This window comes from Globicephala melas, chromosome 8 (genome assembly GCF_963455315.2).
Source record: "Globicephala melas chromosome 8, mGloMel1.2, whole genome shotgun sequence".
NCBI lineage: Eukaryota > Metazoa > Chordata > Mammalia > Artiodactyla > Delphinidae > Globicephala > Globicephala melas.
Window position 1 is genome coordinate 44,678,323 of NC_083321.1, and position 16,462 is coordinate 44,694,784.

At 51.1% G+C, this 16,462-nt stretch overlaps 1 protein-coding gene across 11 annotated transcripts in view; it reads left to right on the forward strand.

Moving 5' to 3' along the window:
- The window catches only part of IRAG1 (inositol 1,4,5-triphosphate receptor associated 1), a 176,978-nt gene that overhangs the window by 89,002 nt on the left and 71,514 nt on the right, over positions 1-16,462 (forward strand). For 10 of the 11 annotated variants that reach the window (XR_004034096.2, XM_060303505.1, XM_060303504.1 and 7 more), the window contains one exon: positions 10,035-10,192. The exons of the other annotated variant lie outside the window; for it this stretch is intronic. Coding sequence is in view for 9 of the 10 variants with exons in the window: in XM_030831379.2 (XP_030687239.1) it covers positions 10,035-10,192 (158 nt within the window). In the remaining variant the exon portion in view is untranslated. The remainder of the gene's footprint in view (positions 1-10,034; positions 10,193-16,462) is intronic. 11 annotated transcript variants of the gene reach the window in all.

The following is a 16,462-nucleotide window of genomic DNA, read 5'->3' on the forward strand; positions in this document are numbered from 1 at the left end:
TGAGGACTGCTGGGTTTTTAGCTTGAGTGCATTCGCTAGTACACAGGAGTGGGCTTGTGGGAGAGTAGGGCTGGGGGCAGGAAGAAATGATGGGTTCTGTTTGGGACATGGTGAGTGTGAGGGGACCATAGTGCACATGGGAAGAGCTGCCTGAAGGGCTCAGTAGTGTGCTGGTAAATGTTCAACAGCCGGCTCTCTGGGAAAAAAAGGACTTTGATATATAGCATTTGCTGACTCCTGCGATATAAATATTCCCATCATGACCAATTTTAAGTTACTAACTCAACATCACTAAATGTGGAGTTAGGAAGAGGTACACAGTCAGGCACCAGCATACCACTGGAGAAGTTCCCACAAAGTACAAGAAGGAAGGGCCTAAAAATCCACCTCCTTCCCAAGACAGGCTCAGTGACTCACTGAGGCCACACACCTGGGGAAGGTAGGACCAGGCCCAGAATCTAGGAGGCAGCTTCTGGCCCTGCATTGATTAGAGGCAGCATCAAGCCCTGCTGATGGCCCCTTGGTGCCCTGGTCAGTTTTGCAGACCCGGGAATACCATGTGGTCCTTGACCCCAGGACAATGACTCATGTCACTCTGGAGTGAGTGACTCAGGGAAGAGGCTGCTGGGTGGCCTGGAACAAAGAGAACTGGGAGAGATTTATTTCTCCTGGGAGCTCAAAGGGGGGCTCAGATACTTTTCTGCTGTTCCCTGTGCCTTTGAACTGCCTCCGATTAAGCAATTGCACATATTTCCAAGAAGAAAAAAAAATTTTTTCAACTGGACTTAGTTTTTAAAAAAAGAATTGCTAAAGTGAACAAGCTGGAGAGGAAAGCTGGGGAGATGTTCTGGCTTACTTCCTGTCCTGGCTGAGGCCGGGGCTGGGGGTGGATAGAGCTCTCGCTGTGACTTGACCACTTTTCAGGGGGTGTGGAACATGGATCCCAGGCATTTCAGGGTTTCTCCAACCCTCCCCTTCTTCCAGAGTGGCATCTAAGGTCCAAGGGGCTTCCTGAGTGCCAGAGAGTTGGGGTGAGGAGTGCCCATCATTTGACAAGGTGATCCTCCTGTTTCTGTCAGTCCTTGCTTAGTAGGTAACTTCTGAACCTGCCTTTTCAAGGCACCTTCAGGTCTAGCAACTGTCTGCTCCTAGGTGCACAGAAATGATTGTGTTCTCCGCCCTGTGCTCCCCACCCTACCCGCTGTGAGGATGGCTAAAGGCCTCATCTATCAAGTCATATCAAATAGCCATTTCCTCTCTCTGGGGTCTTCTCCTCTGGGTTCTGTCTGGGAAATGGGGCCCAAGACCTCTCTGCTCTCAGATTTGGGGATCTTTTCCCACTTCCCCAGGGAAGCAGGGCACAGGCCCCGTTCTCAGGGACTCACCAGAGTCTACCCTCTCACTGCTTCCTCTCCACTTTTCCTGTCTTTCCTTTGTCCCATAATCTTTACTAGTCTTGGGTTGGGGGGAGATTTACCATTACTTAGGATGTTTTTGCCCAAATCCTTTTTTCTGTGCACTGAGCCCTTCCTGTTTCCCTAAGGGCTAGTTCTTTGTGATATATAAGGCAGAGATAGACTCCCTTTCCTCTATCTCCTGCTGCTACAACTGCCCCCAGCCCCCCTCCTGGGCAGTGAGCACAGAATGGCCTCCCTGTTTGCCCGAGGGGAAGGGCAGTGGGGGAAAGGAGATGTGAGGGGAAGCAAGGCATCTGTTAGGATTCCAGACATGCCACCTACTTGAGTAGCCCCTGCACGTCCCCCAGCAGCTGAGCATCGTGCACACTCCTGTGCTCTTCCTCTGAGGGCTGACCCGGCCTCCCCTCTTGCGTATGGCCCTGGCACAGGTCTCAGCAGATGCTGGCTCACCCTCAGGGCTAGAATGGGTTCTGAATCAGGGGAGAAAGGCACCCCCAGCCAAAAGAGCCCGTGAGAGACCCTTGGGACTGGAGAGCGTGGCCAGAGTGTGCAGACTCCAGGCCAGAGTGTCGGGAGTGCTCAGGGACTCCTTGCCGAAGCACCGCTGGGCCGCAGCCCCTGTACTCCCAGCCCCTGGACCAGAAGGGTTGTGGTGACGGGGAGAGGTCATTGAGGGTGTCCCTTCCGGTCCCTCATCCTCCCCTCTCTGTTGCCCCCAAGGCCCCTTCCTTCTACCCTTCTACACCCCACCCTTGCTCCCCACTCCTCCTTTCAATCCAAATCTGCTTTCAGGATGGAAACTTGGGGCTCCCACTGACATGCCGAGGACTGTGCCCCCTTCAGTCATCCATTCTCCCATTTATCCTGTGCAGCCTGAGCACTTGCACCAGGTCTCAAGCTAGGTTTCATCTCTCCCTTGCAGAATGACAGCCTCTGTGCTTTGGGAGTCAGCACAGGGGTGGCAGAAAGGTCAGGGTCTTTGGAACCAGATAGACTCAGGACTGACCACAGCACAGATCTGGGACAGGCCACATCATAGAACTGAGCTTAGACCCAGGACTGACCACTGCACAGAGCTTGGATGACCACAGTGCAGACGTGGGGCTGACCACAGTACTGCATGCTGTTTCTGTAAACCCACCACTGCAGCCACTGGTTGCCCGACAGCAGAGTGAATGGCCCCTGGTGGGTTTAATTCCAATTATGTCTGATGGTCTTTTATCTGATTGTCAGTACAGAGGAGAAGCCCTGGCCAAGCCAGGACTCTGCCTCCTTAAATTGCCAGAAACAAAGGCAAGAACTCTGCCACCCAGGATGAACACCAAACTCTCTGGGCCTTGGTTGCGTTTTGGTGATGCTGTGGCTCAGAGAACTCAGCTGCCCGATTCAGAGAATAGGAAAGGAACTCATTGAGGGTATAGTCTGTGCAACACCCTGCGTGTATTTCCTAATTTAATCCTTACAACAACTTTAAAATGCATGTACATACATTTTATGTATGTATGCCTCCATTTTACAGATGAGGAAACTGAGGCCAAGAGGAGACTAATCCAGCAAGAAAGAGGCAGAGGGAGAATTAGAACCCAGTCTGCCAAGGTCCAGAGCCCTCTCACAGCATCTCAAGGTTAGGAAGCAACATAGGGCTATTGTGAGGGAGACCCCAACTTGGACTCACTTGGGGTACAGGACTCAGCTCCGCAGTTGGCCAGGTCTAGGAACCCACAGAGGCACCTCTTAGCACTTTGAGCTGATCTCTGATGCCCAGGGAGATTTTCCAGGTGTATCCAGTGCTGCCTGGGGCGGATACAGGGAGCTGGGAACATCTTCACTCACCCAAGATCAGAGGCACTGCCAAGGGATGCCTGCTTTCACAGCATGGACACATCAGCTTATTATTTACTAAAAGCAAACCTTTCAAAATAAGAAGCCAGAAGGCTGACATGTGTAGTGGGGCTGGGGGGCAGGGTTCTGGGACCTTCTCTGGCTGCTCCTCACTCACAGGTGTGACTTTGGTCAAGTCCCTGCCCCTGTCTGGGCTTGTCGGATGGGAGCAGGGGTAGGACTGGCCCTTCTCCAGTGGCCTCCTTGTCATCCTCTGAGTTTGCAGAGGGACTGAGAGGGATGTGTGTGCAGCCACCCCAAACAATTCCCTCCATCGAATTCTTCATCTAGAGATAGACCAGTGGTATTAATAGCAACTTAATCTCTTTCAAATTCTTTGTGCTGCTAAAATGAAAGCAAAAATTCAAAGCTGGAAGAACAAAAAAAAACCCTCCCTTCTGAGAATTCGGAGTCACTCCAGAAAGGTCAGTGGAGTCTAGGTTAACTCATTATTTCCCAGAAGGGCCTCTGGCTCTTCCGACACCCAAAGCTTAACAGAGGGAACGTGAGAGCCACTCAGTTTGTAGGCTGTGCTCCTGGGACACTGTGTTTTCAGAGCGGGGTTTGGTCTCTTCTGGACTGGTCACAAGGCTCTGGGAGAGGCATCCCAGGGGCCACTGTAAGAGGCCACTGCTTACCAAGAATGCCACCCATGAGCTAGTGGACTTGGCCCTGCAGGGAGCTGGGGAGTCAGACTGACCTGTGGTTGACTTCCAGCACTGCCACTCATGGGTGATGCGACTTAGGGCAAGTCTTTGAGCCTCTGTTTCCTCGTCTGTAAAATGAGACTAATCATAACGTTAAGAATAATAGTACTTACACTATCCACCTCAAGGCTTGCTGAGAGCACCAAAGGGGATGTAAAGGCCCTTGAGAAATCATGACTCTTAATGTTGGCCCCTGTGCCTGCTGGCACGTAGGCAGCCCCACAGGAAGCCACCCCCCTCCCATGACTGAGATGGGCAGGATGGAGGTGTTCTGCCAGTTGTGGATGGGCATGCCTGTGCTTTACGGCTGCTCTGTCAGAACAGCCCCCTCCTGCCCTCTCCCCACAGCCCACAGGGTCCTACAGCAGCTATTCCCAGGGGCAGAGTCTCTGCTACTCACTAACAAGTGTGGGCCTTTCTGGGGTGAAAGGTAGGATGGACAACTAATGAACAGTTGTATAAATAGAAGATTAAGAAGTTGAGTGGTTGAACACATGGACCCACAGACTGATGGATGGATGAGTGGGTGCGCTCGCCACCCTACACAGTGGGGATCATGCAGACCCTGACAGTGGGCCCGCTCTTTTGTCCCTGTAAAACCCCTAGCCTCACAACCTGCTGCTTCCTCTCCCCTGCCCCACCACTATCTTATCCCCTCTGGGAATGCACACTGCAACTCTCCCCTGCAGGACGGCGAGAACCCATGTGGCGTTCAGCTGCTACACACTAGCAGAACTCCTGGTGGAGGGGACAGAGTAGAAGAGGGGAGAGATGAGGGGCCTTGAATCAAACTAGCCTGGGTTATAACCCTTGGCCTGCCACTTATTAGCTGTGTGGTCTTGAGCAAGTTGTTGCAGCTCTCTGATCCTTAGTTCCTTAATATATAAAATGGAAATAATAAACAAGATAGCATCTGAAATGCACCTCGCATAGTGTCCGATATTCAGTAGGTGACCTAGAAATAGCTGATGAATAAAAAGGAATAAAAGTATATTAGTTTGCTTTCTTTACTGAATAACCAGGGGCAGATAAAAATATTTAAATGTGGTTTAGAGGCTTTTGGCCTTTTCGGTGACACAAATCATTGGATAGTTATTCCAGCAGAGGCTTTGGTAATTTGTGCCAGGAACAAAGGTAGCTGGACCAGTCAAGTTGCTTCACTTCTCTGCACCTCAGTTTTCCTTCCTGTAAAATAGGCCGAGCTGTATAGTTAAGCACTGGCTGGGGGCAGAAAGAGTAGAGTCCAAAGGGCTGATGGCGCTTGGCAATGACCCACCTAACCCTTTGCTGACCAAGCTGGAGAGGCAGCAAGAAGGGCCCTGAAAATGGGTTAAAGAAGGAGCGGCTCAGAGACCAAACATCACTAAATATTTTCTCCTTTTTTGGGTCGTTGCTCTAGATCACCACTTCCTGGAGACTATATTCTAAACTTTGCTGTGATGGATGTGAGGTCCACGTGCCCACGAGCTCCAGAGGAACCCAGATGTCACCCTGGGGGAGGAACTCTGCTTTTACCTTGCTATTTTAAGCAGCGAGTTTACAATAATGGATGGGAGAGAAAGCGATGGGGCAGGAACAGCGTGGGAATGGCCTGGGAGGATGGGGCTGCTGGGGCTCCCCCTGAGGAGCTTGGGGTTCCATCCTGTCAAGGGTGGGACCTCAGCCAGCCTCCACTCTGCTTTATCCTGCAGTAGCTGACACCTCTTAGTGCTTGTCTGACTTAATTCGTTTCTGTTTTACTTTGCTTTCTGACCCAGGGACTGACTTAAGGTCTTTCTTGAAGAGCAGGAGGTGAAGGAAAGGAAGTGGAGGTATTTCTGATGCGACTTTGGAATTCCACGGTCCTAGAATCCTATGGGATGGGGCCCTCAAATCTGTGGTTTTTTGTGATTAGGAGGAGAGCAGGATTTCAGGGACTCCCAGGGTTAGAAAAGGCCCCTGAAGTGGGTTAGGAATCCTATGACCCTTGCCCCAGCCTTTGATGAAACTCTCCCAGGAATGGGGAGCTCATTACCTTAAAGAGTAGCCCATTTCATTTTCCGATGGTTCCAACCACTAGAAAGTTTTCCCTTGCCTTGATCTCACCTTTCAGTCATTGGCCATGCATCTACCCTTCGGGGACAATAGAATTACATGAATGGCTTTCAAATATCTGCAAAGAGGTTTTATTTCTTCCTGTACCTTCTCTTTTCCAGGCTAAAGGTCTTTAGTTCTTTAAACACAAATTCTTGTCCTGCTTCCCCTTTTTTTTGGCAGTACGCTGGCCTCTCACTGTTGTGGCCTCTCCCGTTGAGGAGCACAGGCTCTGGACACGCAGGCTCAGTGGCTATGGCTCACGGGCCCAGCCGCTCCACGGCATGTGGGATCTTCCCGGACTGGGACACGAACCCGTGTCCCCTGCATCGGCAGGCGGACTCTCAACCACTGCGCCACCAGGGAAGCCCCTGCTTCCCCTCTTTTGAACATGCCCCAGATCATCTGAATCCCTCTTAGCATGCAGAGCACAATACACTTCATGTAGATTAAGACATAAAAGAAAAGTAGAACTGTCAGCTTCCCTGTTTTGGAAACCATACTCTTATTAAGACAGCCTGGATGGACTTCCCTGGTGGTGCAGAGGTTAAGAATCCACCTGCCAATGCAGGGGACATGGGTTTGAGCCCTGGTCCGGGAAGATCCCACATGCCGTGGAGCAACTAAGCCCGTGTGCCACAACTACTGAGCCTGCACTCTAGAGCCCGCGAGCCACAACTATTGAGCCCTCATGCCACAACTACTGAAGCTCGTACATCTAAAGCCCGTGCTCCACAAGAGGAGAAGCCACCACAATGAGAAGCACACACACCACAACGAAGAGTAGTCCCCGCTCGCCGCAACTGGAGAAAGCCCACGTGCAGCAACGAAAACCCAATGCAGCCAAAAGTAAATAAATAAAATAAATAAATTAAAATAAAATAAAACAGTATTAAAAAAAAAAGACAGCCTGGAGACCTGCACACACATCACACATCATTTTAAGAGTTTTCTTTGGATGTGTAGTGTACTTCTCTGGTAGAATTGGGGTTTGTGGGTATTCTTTTGCTACCCTCAAACTCTGTTACCATATGCTTTGCCCAGCACCACTGTTGTCACTGCGGCTGACATCCAAGTCAAGGTGATAGTAATCAATCCCAGAGCTCACCTTTGGGCAAACCCGATGCTGAGTTTACTTATACAGAAGCAACCTGAGCTGGGAGGCACAGCATGCTCTGGCCCCAGAGCTCTCATTCCCAAGAGCCAGGTTAAATCTGTCCTCTTGGCCATGACCCACCTTCCTGTCCCACCTCCTCCACTAGGCCTCCAGCTATTCTGTTCAGAGAAATTCAGTCAGCATTTCAGTGTTCATGATTCAGTCTAAACACCATTCTAGCGTGGACTCTTCCCTAAAACTGTATTCCACTCGTCCCAATTTCTGGAGTTAGGGACCCTTTTCTGGGACCCTGCAGCTTCTCACTTCCAAAGTGTTTACCTCTTAATCTTGTTTTCCAACTTCCTCCCACCATTGGACTCCGTGTTCCTTGAGGGCCAAGACCACATTTTCATCATCCTTATGGTAGAGTAGGTGTGAGTGTTGGTGGTGAAGGAATGAATGACTCTGCTCACAGATCATCTTCTTGAAATGAGATTTCTCGAGCCGACCAGCAGGGGTCACCCCAACTGTTTCAGAGCTGGATAGGGCTCCCTGTCCACCGCAGAGAATGACAAAAGCCAAGATGGTGGTCACAATGACTAAAACTCCGGGGCTAAAGTTCTCCAGTTCTTTAAATACAAGTCAACAAGCATTTCTGGATGAACCTTCTGGGTATCCGTGATCAATAAGACCCCTTGCCTGCCTCAGGGAGCTCAGTCAAGAGGTGTGTGTTAGCTGGGGGCATCTGTCAGAGCTGTGACTGATGCCACATCTGAGCTGCACCACAGCACTCTGGCTCTAGGGCCTTCGCAAGCCATTTCTGTGGTACAGGAAGAACACTTGGTGTCCTGGGCGATGGCAGGGCTTCCTGGCTTCTCTTCCTGCAGCCTCCAGCAGACAGCATCTTGCATAGGACCCAGGGTATAGTGGATACTCAGTAAATGGCAATGTCCTTCGTTTGCCCTGTGTGTGTCCCAGCAGCCCCCTGACTGCAGCCGAGGGCAGGGTCTGAGGACGACATCTGCCTCTGGTGCCTTTCATCTGCTGTCTCCCAGAGCAGCTCCTGCAAGGAACCTCCGAAGTTGCAGAACCAGGCCGGTTGTTGGTTTTTCGGGTCCCTGGAGGTGTCATCCATCACCCTAGGGCAGGGGACCTAAAGGAGTTTAGGGGTGGGAAGAGCCCAGGCAGAGCCCCCTGGACCTTCTGGGCTGCAGAACAGCATGCAGGTAGCCTCTGTGAGCACCTACTCCATGCTGGGTGCTCTGTCTCTTTTCGTCCTAGGGACAGTCCCACCTGGGAGGCATTCTTATCTCTGTTCCCCTGACGAGGAAACCAAGGCTCAGAGGTGAAGCAAAGGTTCAAGGCTACGCAGCCAGTGAGTGGCAGAGTGAAGACTCAGATCTAGGTATCTGGTTCCAAAGCCTGTGCTCTATCTACTATTTCTGCTCTCCTGCCTCTCCAGATGGAGACCTGACATGACTGGCCCCCTTCTCTGAGAGGAAGCAGAGGAGCCAGACCCATTGGCTCAGGTTTATTGGAGAGATTTTGGTCCTACACCTCTTGACTGGCAAGAAACATGAAAGTGTGAAAGCGCAATTAGTACTTACAAGTAACAGTCGTTAGTAGTTACAAGTTAGTACAAGTAGTTACAAGTTAGTAGTTACAAGTAAACCCAGTTCAAACTGACTTAAACACTAAGAGACTTAATTGTTTCTGTAACTGGCTAGTTCAAAAAGAGTTTCAGCTGCAGGTGAGCTTTGATCAGGGCTCCAGCTCCGTTTCTCTGCAGATCTCCTGGGTCTGCTCTCCTCTGGGCGTGTCAGATTTCTCCTCAGTCTGACCTTCCTCGTGGAAGGAAAATGGCGTCTGCAGCACCAGGTCTCACATCTGCACACTCCACCACCTGGAGCAAGAGAAAGCATCTGGGTCCCAGAGCATTGCCACATGCTCATTGGCTTAGGCTGGACCCATTGTCTATCCCTGAGCCAGTCACTGAGGCAAGATGGATGAGATTATGCTGACTGGAGTCAACCCCGGCCAGGCCTTACCCCATGGGGAGGGCTAAGTGTAGCTTTGGGGAAGCAACCCAAGGTTGCTGAGGGCAAGCACTGCACAAGGCACAGGAGACTCACCCTGGCTGAGCCTCCAGACTGATGACTTTAGCAGGCCTGACAGGTCCAATGAGAGCTGTCCTCAAGTGAGAGAGCCCTGTACTGAGGGTTAGAAGAGCTGCTGAAGGGCATGAGGTGAGCCATGGGGCAGGAAGTTGGGAGACACCATCCTTTCCTCCTCCCCCACCTGGCCAAGCAAGGCTGTGTGGTATAGTGGCCTCCAAATCAGGAAGATCTGGATTCAAATGCTTCGTTCTTTGTATGATTTGGGCAAGTGACTTCTACTCTCTGAAGCAGTTCTCTCATCTATAAAATGTGAATAGTAATGCCTGCATCAGAGGTCATCGTGAGGATTAATTTAGGTGATGTCGGTAATGCTCCTAGGATGGTGCCTGGCACCCAGTAGCTGCTCAACACATGTTTGACAAATCCAAGTCTGGCTCCCAATGGAGTGTCCTCCATCGGCTATGGCTTTGAGGAGTTCGAAGCACTCTTCTCCCTTCTGGGATCGCTGTGTTTACTGTATGGCCCAAATTAGATGCAAAATCTCTGGGTCACCTCTGACTTTGTAAACAGAGCCAGGGAGCAGGAGGAAATGCAATTCCAAACGCCCTCTGCTCGCCTACTTTAGCCCTTGTTGATGCAAACTCAAGCAGGCTCTCTCCGCGGCTTGTGGCACCTGGAAACGGGACCCAGCATGGGTCAGGGATGGGAGTGGATTTGACTTGTCCTTTTGGCGTCTCCTCAGCCTGTGGAGCCCAGGCCTTCTGGAGCATCTTTGGGGCTGACGCAGCGGAGGTTCCGGGCACGCGCAGCCACTCCCACCAGGAGGCTGCCATGCCCCACATTCCCGAGGACGAGGAGCCCCCTGGAGAGCCGCAGGCAGCCCAGAGCCCGGCCGGCCAAGTAAGTGCCTCCCTCCTGCCTGCAGCCCGCCCGGCCCGGGCCACGCCAAGCGCCCTGGGCTGAGGCCACATGGTTTGCTGACAGCCTGTGCAGGCTGCAGTGGGCCTGGGGAAGGTGTGCGGCTTCCACGCCGCGGAATACATACCCAAAGGTCGTTTGAATTGACCAAGGTCCCCACACATCCTGAGGGTGCTACCTTGTAGGCTGTGTCTGACTGAGGCCCCCTGGGAAGTCACACCACCCTCCTAGGATGGAAAGAGGCTCGGAGGAGGACCGTCAGCATGGAAGGCCTCATGTATCAGGGTCGTGGGCACAAGCACCAGGTCACTTAAAGTGAATCCACTTGAAATGAAGGTCAAAATTCCTCAGTAAATAGTGAAAAAGGGTTTCAGTGAGATTATAAAAAAGGAAATGATGAAAGTGAATTAAAGGGGCTCATTGAGGTTGTATTGTACAAATGAAATGGTGAAGACAAGTTATTTTTAGCTGTACATATTACAAAATATAGCTTATACGCTAATTTTTAGAATGAACAAAGAATCTTAATCAAGTGCGTTGACTTTGGTATTGGTATATTTTTTATGCCAACAAAATTAGCTTTTCATGTGTTATCACAACCTTCACATTTTACTTTATAGCACCTTCATTAAGAGATTCTGTTTGTTTAATATTTAAAGGGTTCATTCATTTTCCTAAGGACCTCTTTCAATCCTTCAATATTCAAATCATTCCCTCATGAAGAACCCATCTTGCCATCATCCTCACAATTCTGACTCCATTCGTTAACTGGTCCGGCTACATCTGCTGCTCATTGGTCTAAGACCTTGTACGTGAAGTTCTCAGACATGGTTTTGTGAACTTCGTGAACTTTGCAGTTGGTTTGCACTGAACTTATATCATCCTGTTGTATCTGACACTTCTCCAAACTGCCCTGAGCCAGAGGGATAGACACTTGTTAAGTGAGGGAAGCTTGTACGAGTGAGCATTAATTTGACAAGTGGGCAGATTCTTAGTGAATAGTTTCATGTTATGATGACATTTGTTTTCTTTACACATCATAACTGTGGGAACTAAGATAATAAACGCTTAGAAAAGAATGGCCTCTTGTATCCCCACATCCCGAGCTCATGGGATTGAGATGTTGCAGAACTTGGCAGCCTTGGAGAGCCCTTGAATTTCGAAACGACAGCGAGCCAAGCCCCCATGCCTTTGGCTGCAGGCACCAGCTCAGGTCTTTATTGAGCCCCGCTCCCAGAAATGTCCTGGGCTACGGTAGGTGCTGCTTGCCAGTTGCTTTCAGTGGCTCTGAGCTGTTCCTCTGCTCCTCCACGGGTGACATCTAGTCTTCCCCGAACTGTGTGCTCTGCTATTGCCCCCTTCCTGCAGCTGCTGTTCCTTACCACGTGTGGACCGTTCCCCCAAAGAGTTGCCAACAGTGGACTGTAAGGTTTAACCAACAAAAAAATTTTCTAGTCTACTGAAAGCTTGGAGTTTAAAGAAGGGAAGGACAACACAGAGTAAAATAGATCCGGATTCAAACGTCACGGCTCCCTATCCTCAGGTCACAACTTTCCCAGGTTCTGTCCCCTTAGCATCCCCACCTCCCAGCCCTGGACCACTTCTTGCTGTGGTCATCCCTGACCCCTTCCACTTTACTCACAACGATGGTGCCCTTAAGCCGGACTCTGATGCAAAATCCAGCTCCCGAATCCTGGGCAACTCCCCCAAACAGCTGCCATGGCCTGCTCCCCAAGAATATAAGTGTTCCTAAAAAATAAATAAATGAAAGATGGGCAAAGATGGAACTCCACCCTCAGTGAAGAGATCCTTTTACAATGAGTTCAGCTCCTTTTGGTTCCAAACCTCTCTAATTAAAAGACACTTCAGGGGCTTCCCTGGTGGCGCAGTGGTTGGGGGTCCGCCTGCCGATGCAGGGGACATGGGTTCGTGCCCCGGTCCGGGAAGATCCCACATGCTGCAGAGCGGCTGGGCCCGTGAGCCATGGCTGCTGAGCCTGCACGTCCAGAGCCTGTGCTCCACAACGGGAGAGGCCACAACAGTGAGAGGCCCACGTACTGCAAAAAAAAAAAAAAAAAAAAAGACACTTCAAACCTTCTCCTCAAGAAACACAAAACGAGACAGCACAAAAGCCCGCTGGCCTTTCTGACCATCATGGCTTCAAACCACATGTAGGTGTAGCTTCACTGGGTCAGAGGTGAGGGTGAGTTTCTAGGGCTGGCCAAGCAGGGGGAGGGCCCCATGAGCTCACCACACAGCTGAGGGTTAGAGACCCCTAGCTGAGCAGCAGAAACTCCAGATTCTGGGCCCCCACAAGCTCACTTTCCCTGTGACCTAGAACCAGGACCAGACTTCTATACTATAGACCATGGGCCCTCATGGTCTCTGAAGGTCCTTCAAATGCTCAAGGGAGACAAGATAATAAAGAGACTGTTTGCAGGTCCCAATAGCCTCTGCATTGCCAACATCCAGCGGGAGAAGGGCCCACGAGGAACTCAGGTGAGCTGGAGCCAGGATGCCCAGATCCTATGAGGGAGGGCCATTAGCACAGGATTTAAGAATGTGGACTCTGGAGTGAGACCACGCTGGGCTCAAGTCACAGCTCCTCCACATCCTGGTCAAGAGACGTGGTGCTGAGTCTGTTAACTTTACTGTGCCTCTGGTTCCTCATCTCTTCCCCGGGCAGGTGTTAGTGGCTGCCTCCTGGACTCTTGTCTGTTCAGCCCAACCCTTGAGGACCTTCTTTGGCCTGAGGGACCATGGAGCTGGGGCAGGTTAGACCCCAGACTGAAGGCCACATCAGATTCAGTATTATTTTATTCTCTGCCCCGACTGACAGGCACTGGGCCCCCCTGAGTTCTCCAGAAGCCCACGGGCATCATCAGTGAAGGGGATCTCCCTCTACTGCACCTATCAGATGACCCACATTGGGCTTCTCGGGCAGCCACAGCCTCAGGGGAGGGTCAGGCCTTGTGAGTTGGGCCAGAGCCTCCGAGGGCTGAAGCCTGAGTCCCTGGGAGCAGCAGAGGCCATAGAAGCAGGGTTGGCCAGGAGGGCTGGCTGGAACTCCCAGTACTGTGTGAATTCCCACTCTGTGAAGCAGGCAAAGAACAGAGCATCCTTCTGACTTTACGGCTCCCCGGGGTCCAGCCCTACTTCTGGTTCCTCAAGCCCCAGCCCTCATTTCCCATCACTGACACGAGCACTAGCTGAGGCCTTCTCACACAAAAACACAAAAGCTGTAGGCCTAGATCCTGTTTTTCTTTCTGCACATACACTTGCATACACACACACGCACAAACACATGGATGCTAAACACACTTTCACACACACACAGACTCACACAGACAGACGCAGACAGAAAGGCAGACCCTTTAGGACCCTAATCAGAAGCTGTAATCAAAACCCACAAAGAAATAAAGCCTCCTGACAATGTACTGTGTGAGACTGCATCCTGAGCAGTGTTTCCTGGGTTGGCCCTTGAACAGGGAGGAGCTTAACGGGATGAGCTTGTAGCCAAGAGGTTCTTGCAGGAATAGAAGCTGTCAGGACAGAAGCCTAGGACCTTAGGGGACCCCAGAATGACAGGCCATCAGAGCTAGAAGGGGTCACAGGAAGTCCCTTCCTCCAAAGGCAGGCAAAATTCTGCATAGTGTAAGTCACCTGGGAGCTTGTTAACCCCAGATTCCTCTGCCCACCTAGACCGGCTGAACCAGAGTCCCCTGGGGTGGGTCTATACTGTGGTTGGCAGCTCTGTTTCCTGGTCCAGCTGGAGCCTGACTCTCCCTCAGTTCTGCCCTCACAATGGCCTGTCGTGGGGTGAAGACCCACAGATGCAGGACGGCAGTTTTTGCATCTTCCCAGAGCCTCTCTGCCTCTGGTTCCTCCAGACTTTGCTGCCATGACAGCCTTCAGAGCGTCCTCCCACCCCTCCCCTGCACACATACCAGCCTGCCTCTGCCTCACCGTGGGGCACCAAACTTGGCCCCAGGCCCCAGGGACAGTGTGACCAGGACACCAACTGTTTCCAGGCCTGTGGCCAGCAGCCATATCAGAAACTCCACTCACTGGGACCACATGGCCTCCTCAGAGGGGCCTTACAAACCTGAAGGTGTGGGGAAGTTCTTATTAGCTATAAGAGCCCAATTTTCACTGGCTCTCACTTCCACCTGGAAAACCCCCCATCCTCCTCCAAGGGTTTCAGGAAGCCCCCAGGGACAGGTCAGTGCTAGCTCATAAGCTGACCTCACATCCTTCACATCATCTGCTCCAGCATCCCTCTGACCACCACTCCCTGACCATCCCCTCACCCTGTTCTCCATTATCCGCAAAACCACTAATAATAGCTAACCTCGTGCCAACAGGTACTACACTATTAACTCATTTAACTTCCAAGCCACCTTATGAGGTAGGTATCATCAGCCCCATTTCATAGCTGAGGAGACTGACGCACAGAGAAGTTAAGTACCTTCCTCCAATGTCATACAGCTCGTAAGTGACAGGCCCAGGATTTGAACCCAAGCAGCCTGGCCCCAGAGCCCACACTCTTAGTCTCTGCCCTGCTCTGGGGCCTCTGTGAGAGGTGCCTGGACCAAGAGAATACTGTCCTCTGCTCCCAAAACCACTTGTCTGAGAGGGCCAACCTGGGCCCTGCAGAACTCACCACCACATAAACCCCGAAGCACCACAGCTTGTGGCCCTGGGTCTCACCAAATGCCTTCTGCCTACCATCCTCTCAGGTGTGTGAGCCTGTGCAGCCAGGGGACGAAGCTCCATGTCACACGTCTTGCCCAAAACCCAAGCTGCCCCGGCCCCATCGTGTGCAACCCCCTTCCTCATTCTCCTTCAGTCGGATGATGAAACAGCCCAGTTGGATGGGTACTGACCCCTAGAAACCCGGGCCACTGTGCTGTTCCTGCTTCAGGCCACAAACACCTGTTACTCTCACCCCAGGCCTCCCTGAGCACCTACTTGGTACTGCACTTTCAGATCCTCTAGACAGAAATTGATGCTTAACCCTCATATACAGCAGCTTCTGGTTGACAAGATCACTGCAGCGCTCAACTAACCAGTGGCATCCCTACTCTCAACCCAACCCCTATCCCTAAATGTTAGTTAACTAAAAATGAGGTTGGAGTGTTTTTTGGAGAAGCAGCCCTCTGCATGCGGCCCTAAAAGGAAGGGATCCGTTTGTGGAGCTCTTAGAAGCTCTGACCACGAAGCTGTGGGGTCTCCCCTTGTTTTGGCCCAGAACTGGAGAGCATGGTAGCTGCCACCATAACAAACCTGGAACTCTCTTCCTGCTTAGCGTAGTAAGAGACCCATTCAGTCTTACCACCATCATCCTGCACAGCTGTCCTTTAAGAAGCGTTCCAAGCAGTGTTCCCCAAGCAACCAGGGAGTTCCGGAAGGTGCAACAAATGCTTCCATTCCATAGGAACATGAGATATAAGCTATGTGGCAGAGTGGAAATGGCCTGGGCTTCACACCCCTGTGTTACAGTAAAAGCCTGCACCCTCCCGACTAACTCAGTGAGAGCCCTCATACCGTGCTTCCTATGTGACAGGCACTGCTCTCAGCACTTTACATACAACAACACTAAGAGGTTGGTATGATTATTATCCCATTTTCCAGGTAGAAAACTGAGGCAAGGAAGTACACTCTAATCCCTAGAAACTGGGCAGTACCTTGAATACTCCACTTGAGGATTTTGAATTCATACTTATCTCATCCCACCCTTTGCAAAAACAGCCTCCATTCAGATCTTCAATGAAATATCTTCAAGTAAATTATCAGTAAAGCATTAGAGTCTGATGTACAAAATATTGGAGACATCTATTGGGCACCTGCTATGTGGTCTCATCTCCCAAGGTAGATATTATTATTATCTCTATTTTATAGAAGAAGAAACTGAGTCTTTGGGAGGTTGTATAATTGTCGAAGGTCATATGGTTGTGTCGTGGTTGAGTGGAGATCCAAACCCATTTCTGCTGAGCTGTTCCCGCCACCTTTGTCTCCTTCCCTGGCTCCACCCAGCAGTAAAACCAGTGTCCTGGACACCAGAAGCCCCAGGTATGGGAGGCAGGTGCTTGATGTCCCATCCTCTATGGAAAAGAAGCTTGGAAAGGGTCAAGAGGACTGTTCCACCAGGATGGCTTCTAGTGGTTCTGGTCAGAGAGTAAGAGCTATGAGATAGTAGCTGTAGAAGTGCCTAGGACAGAGCAGAAAGTGCTTTGGAAATGTTGGTTGTTA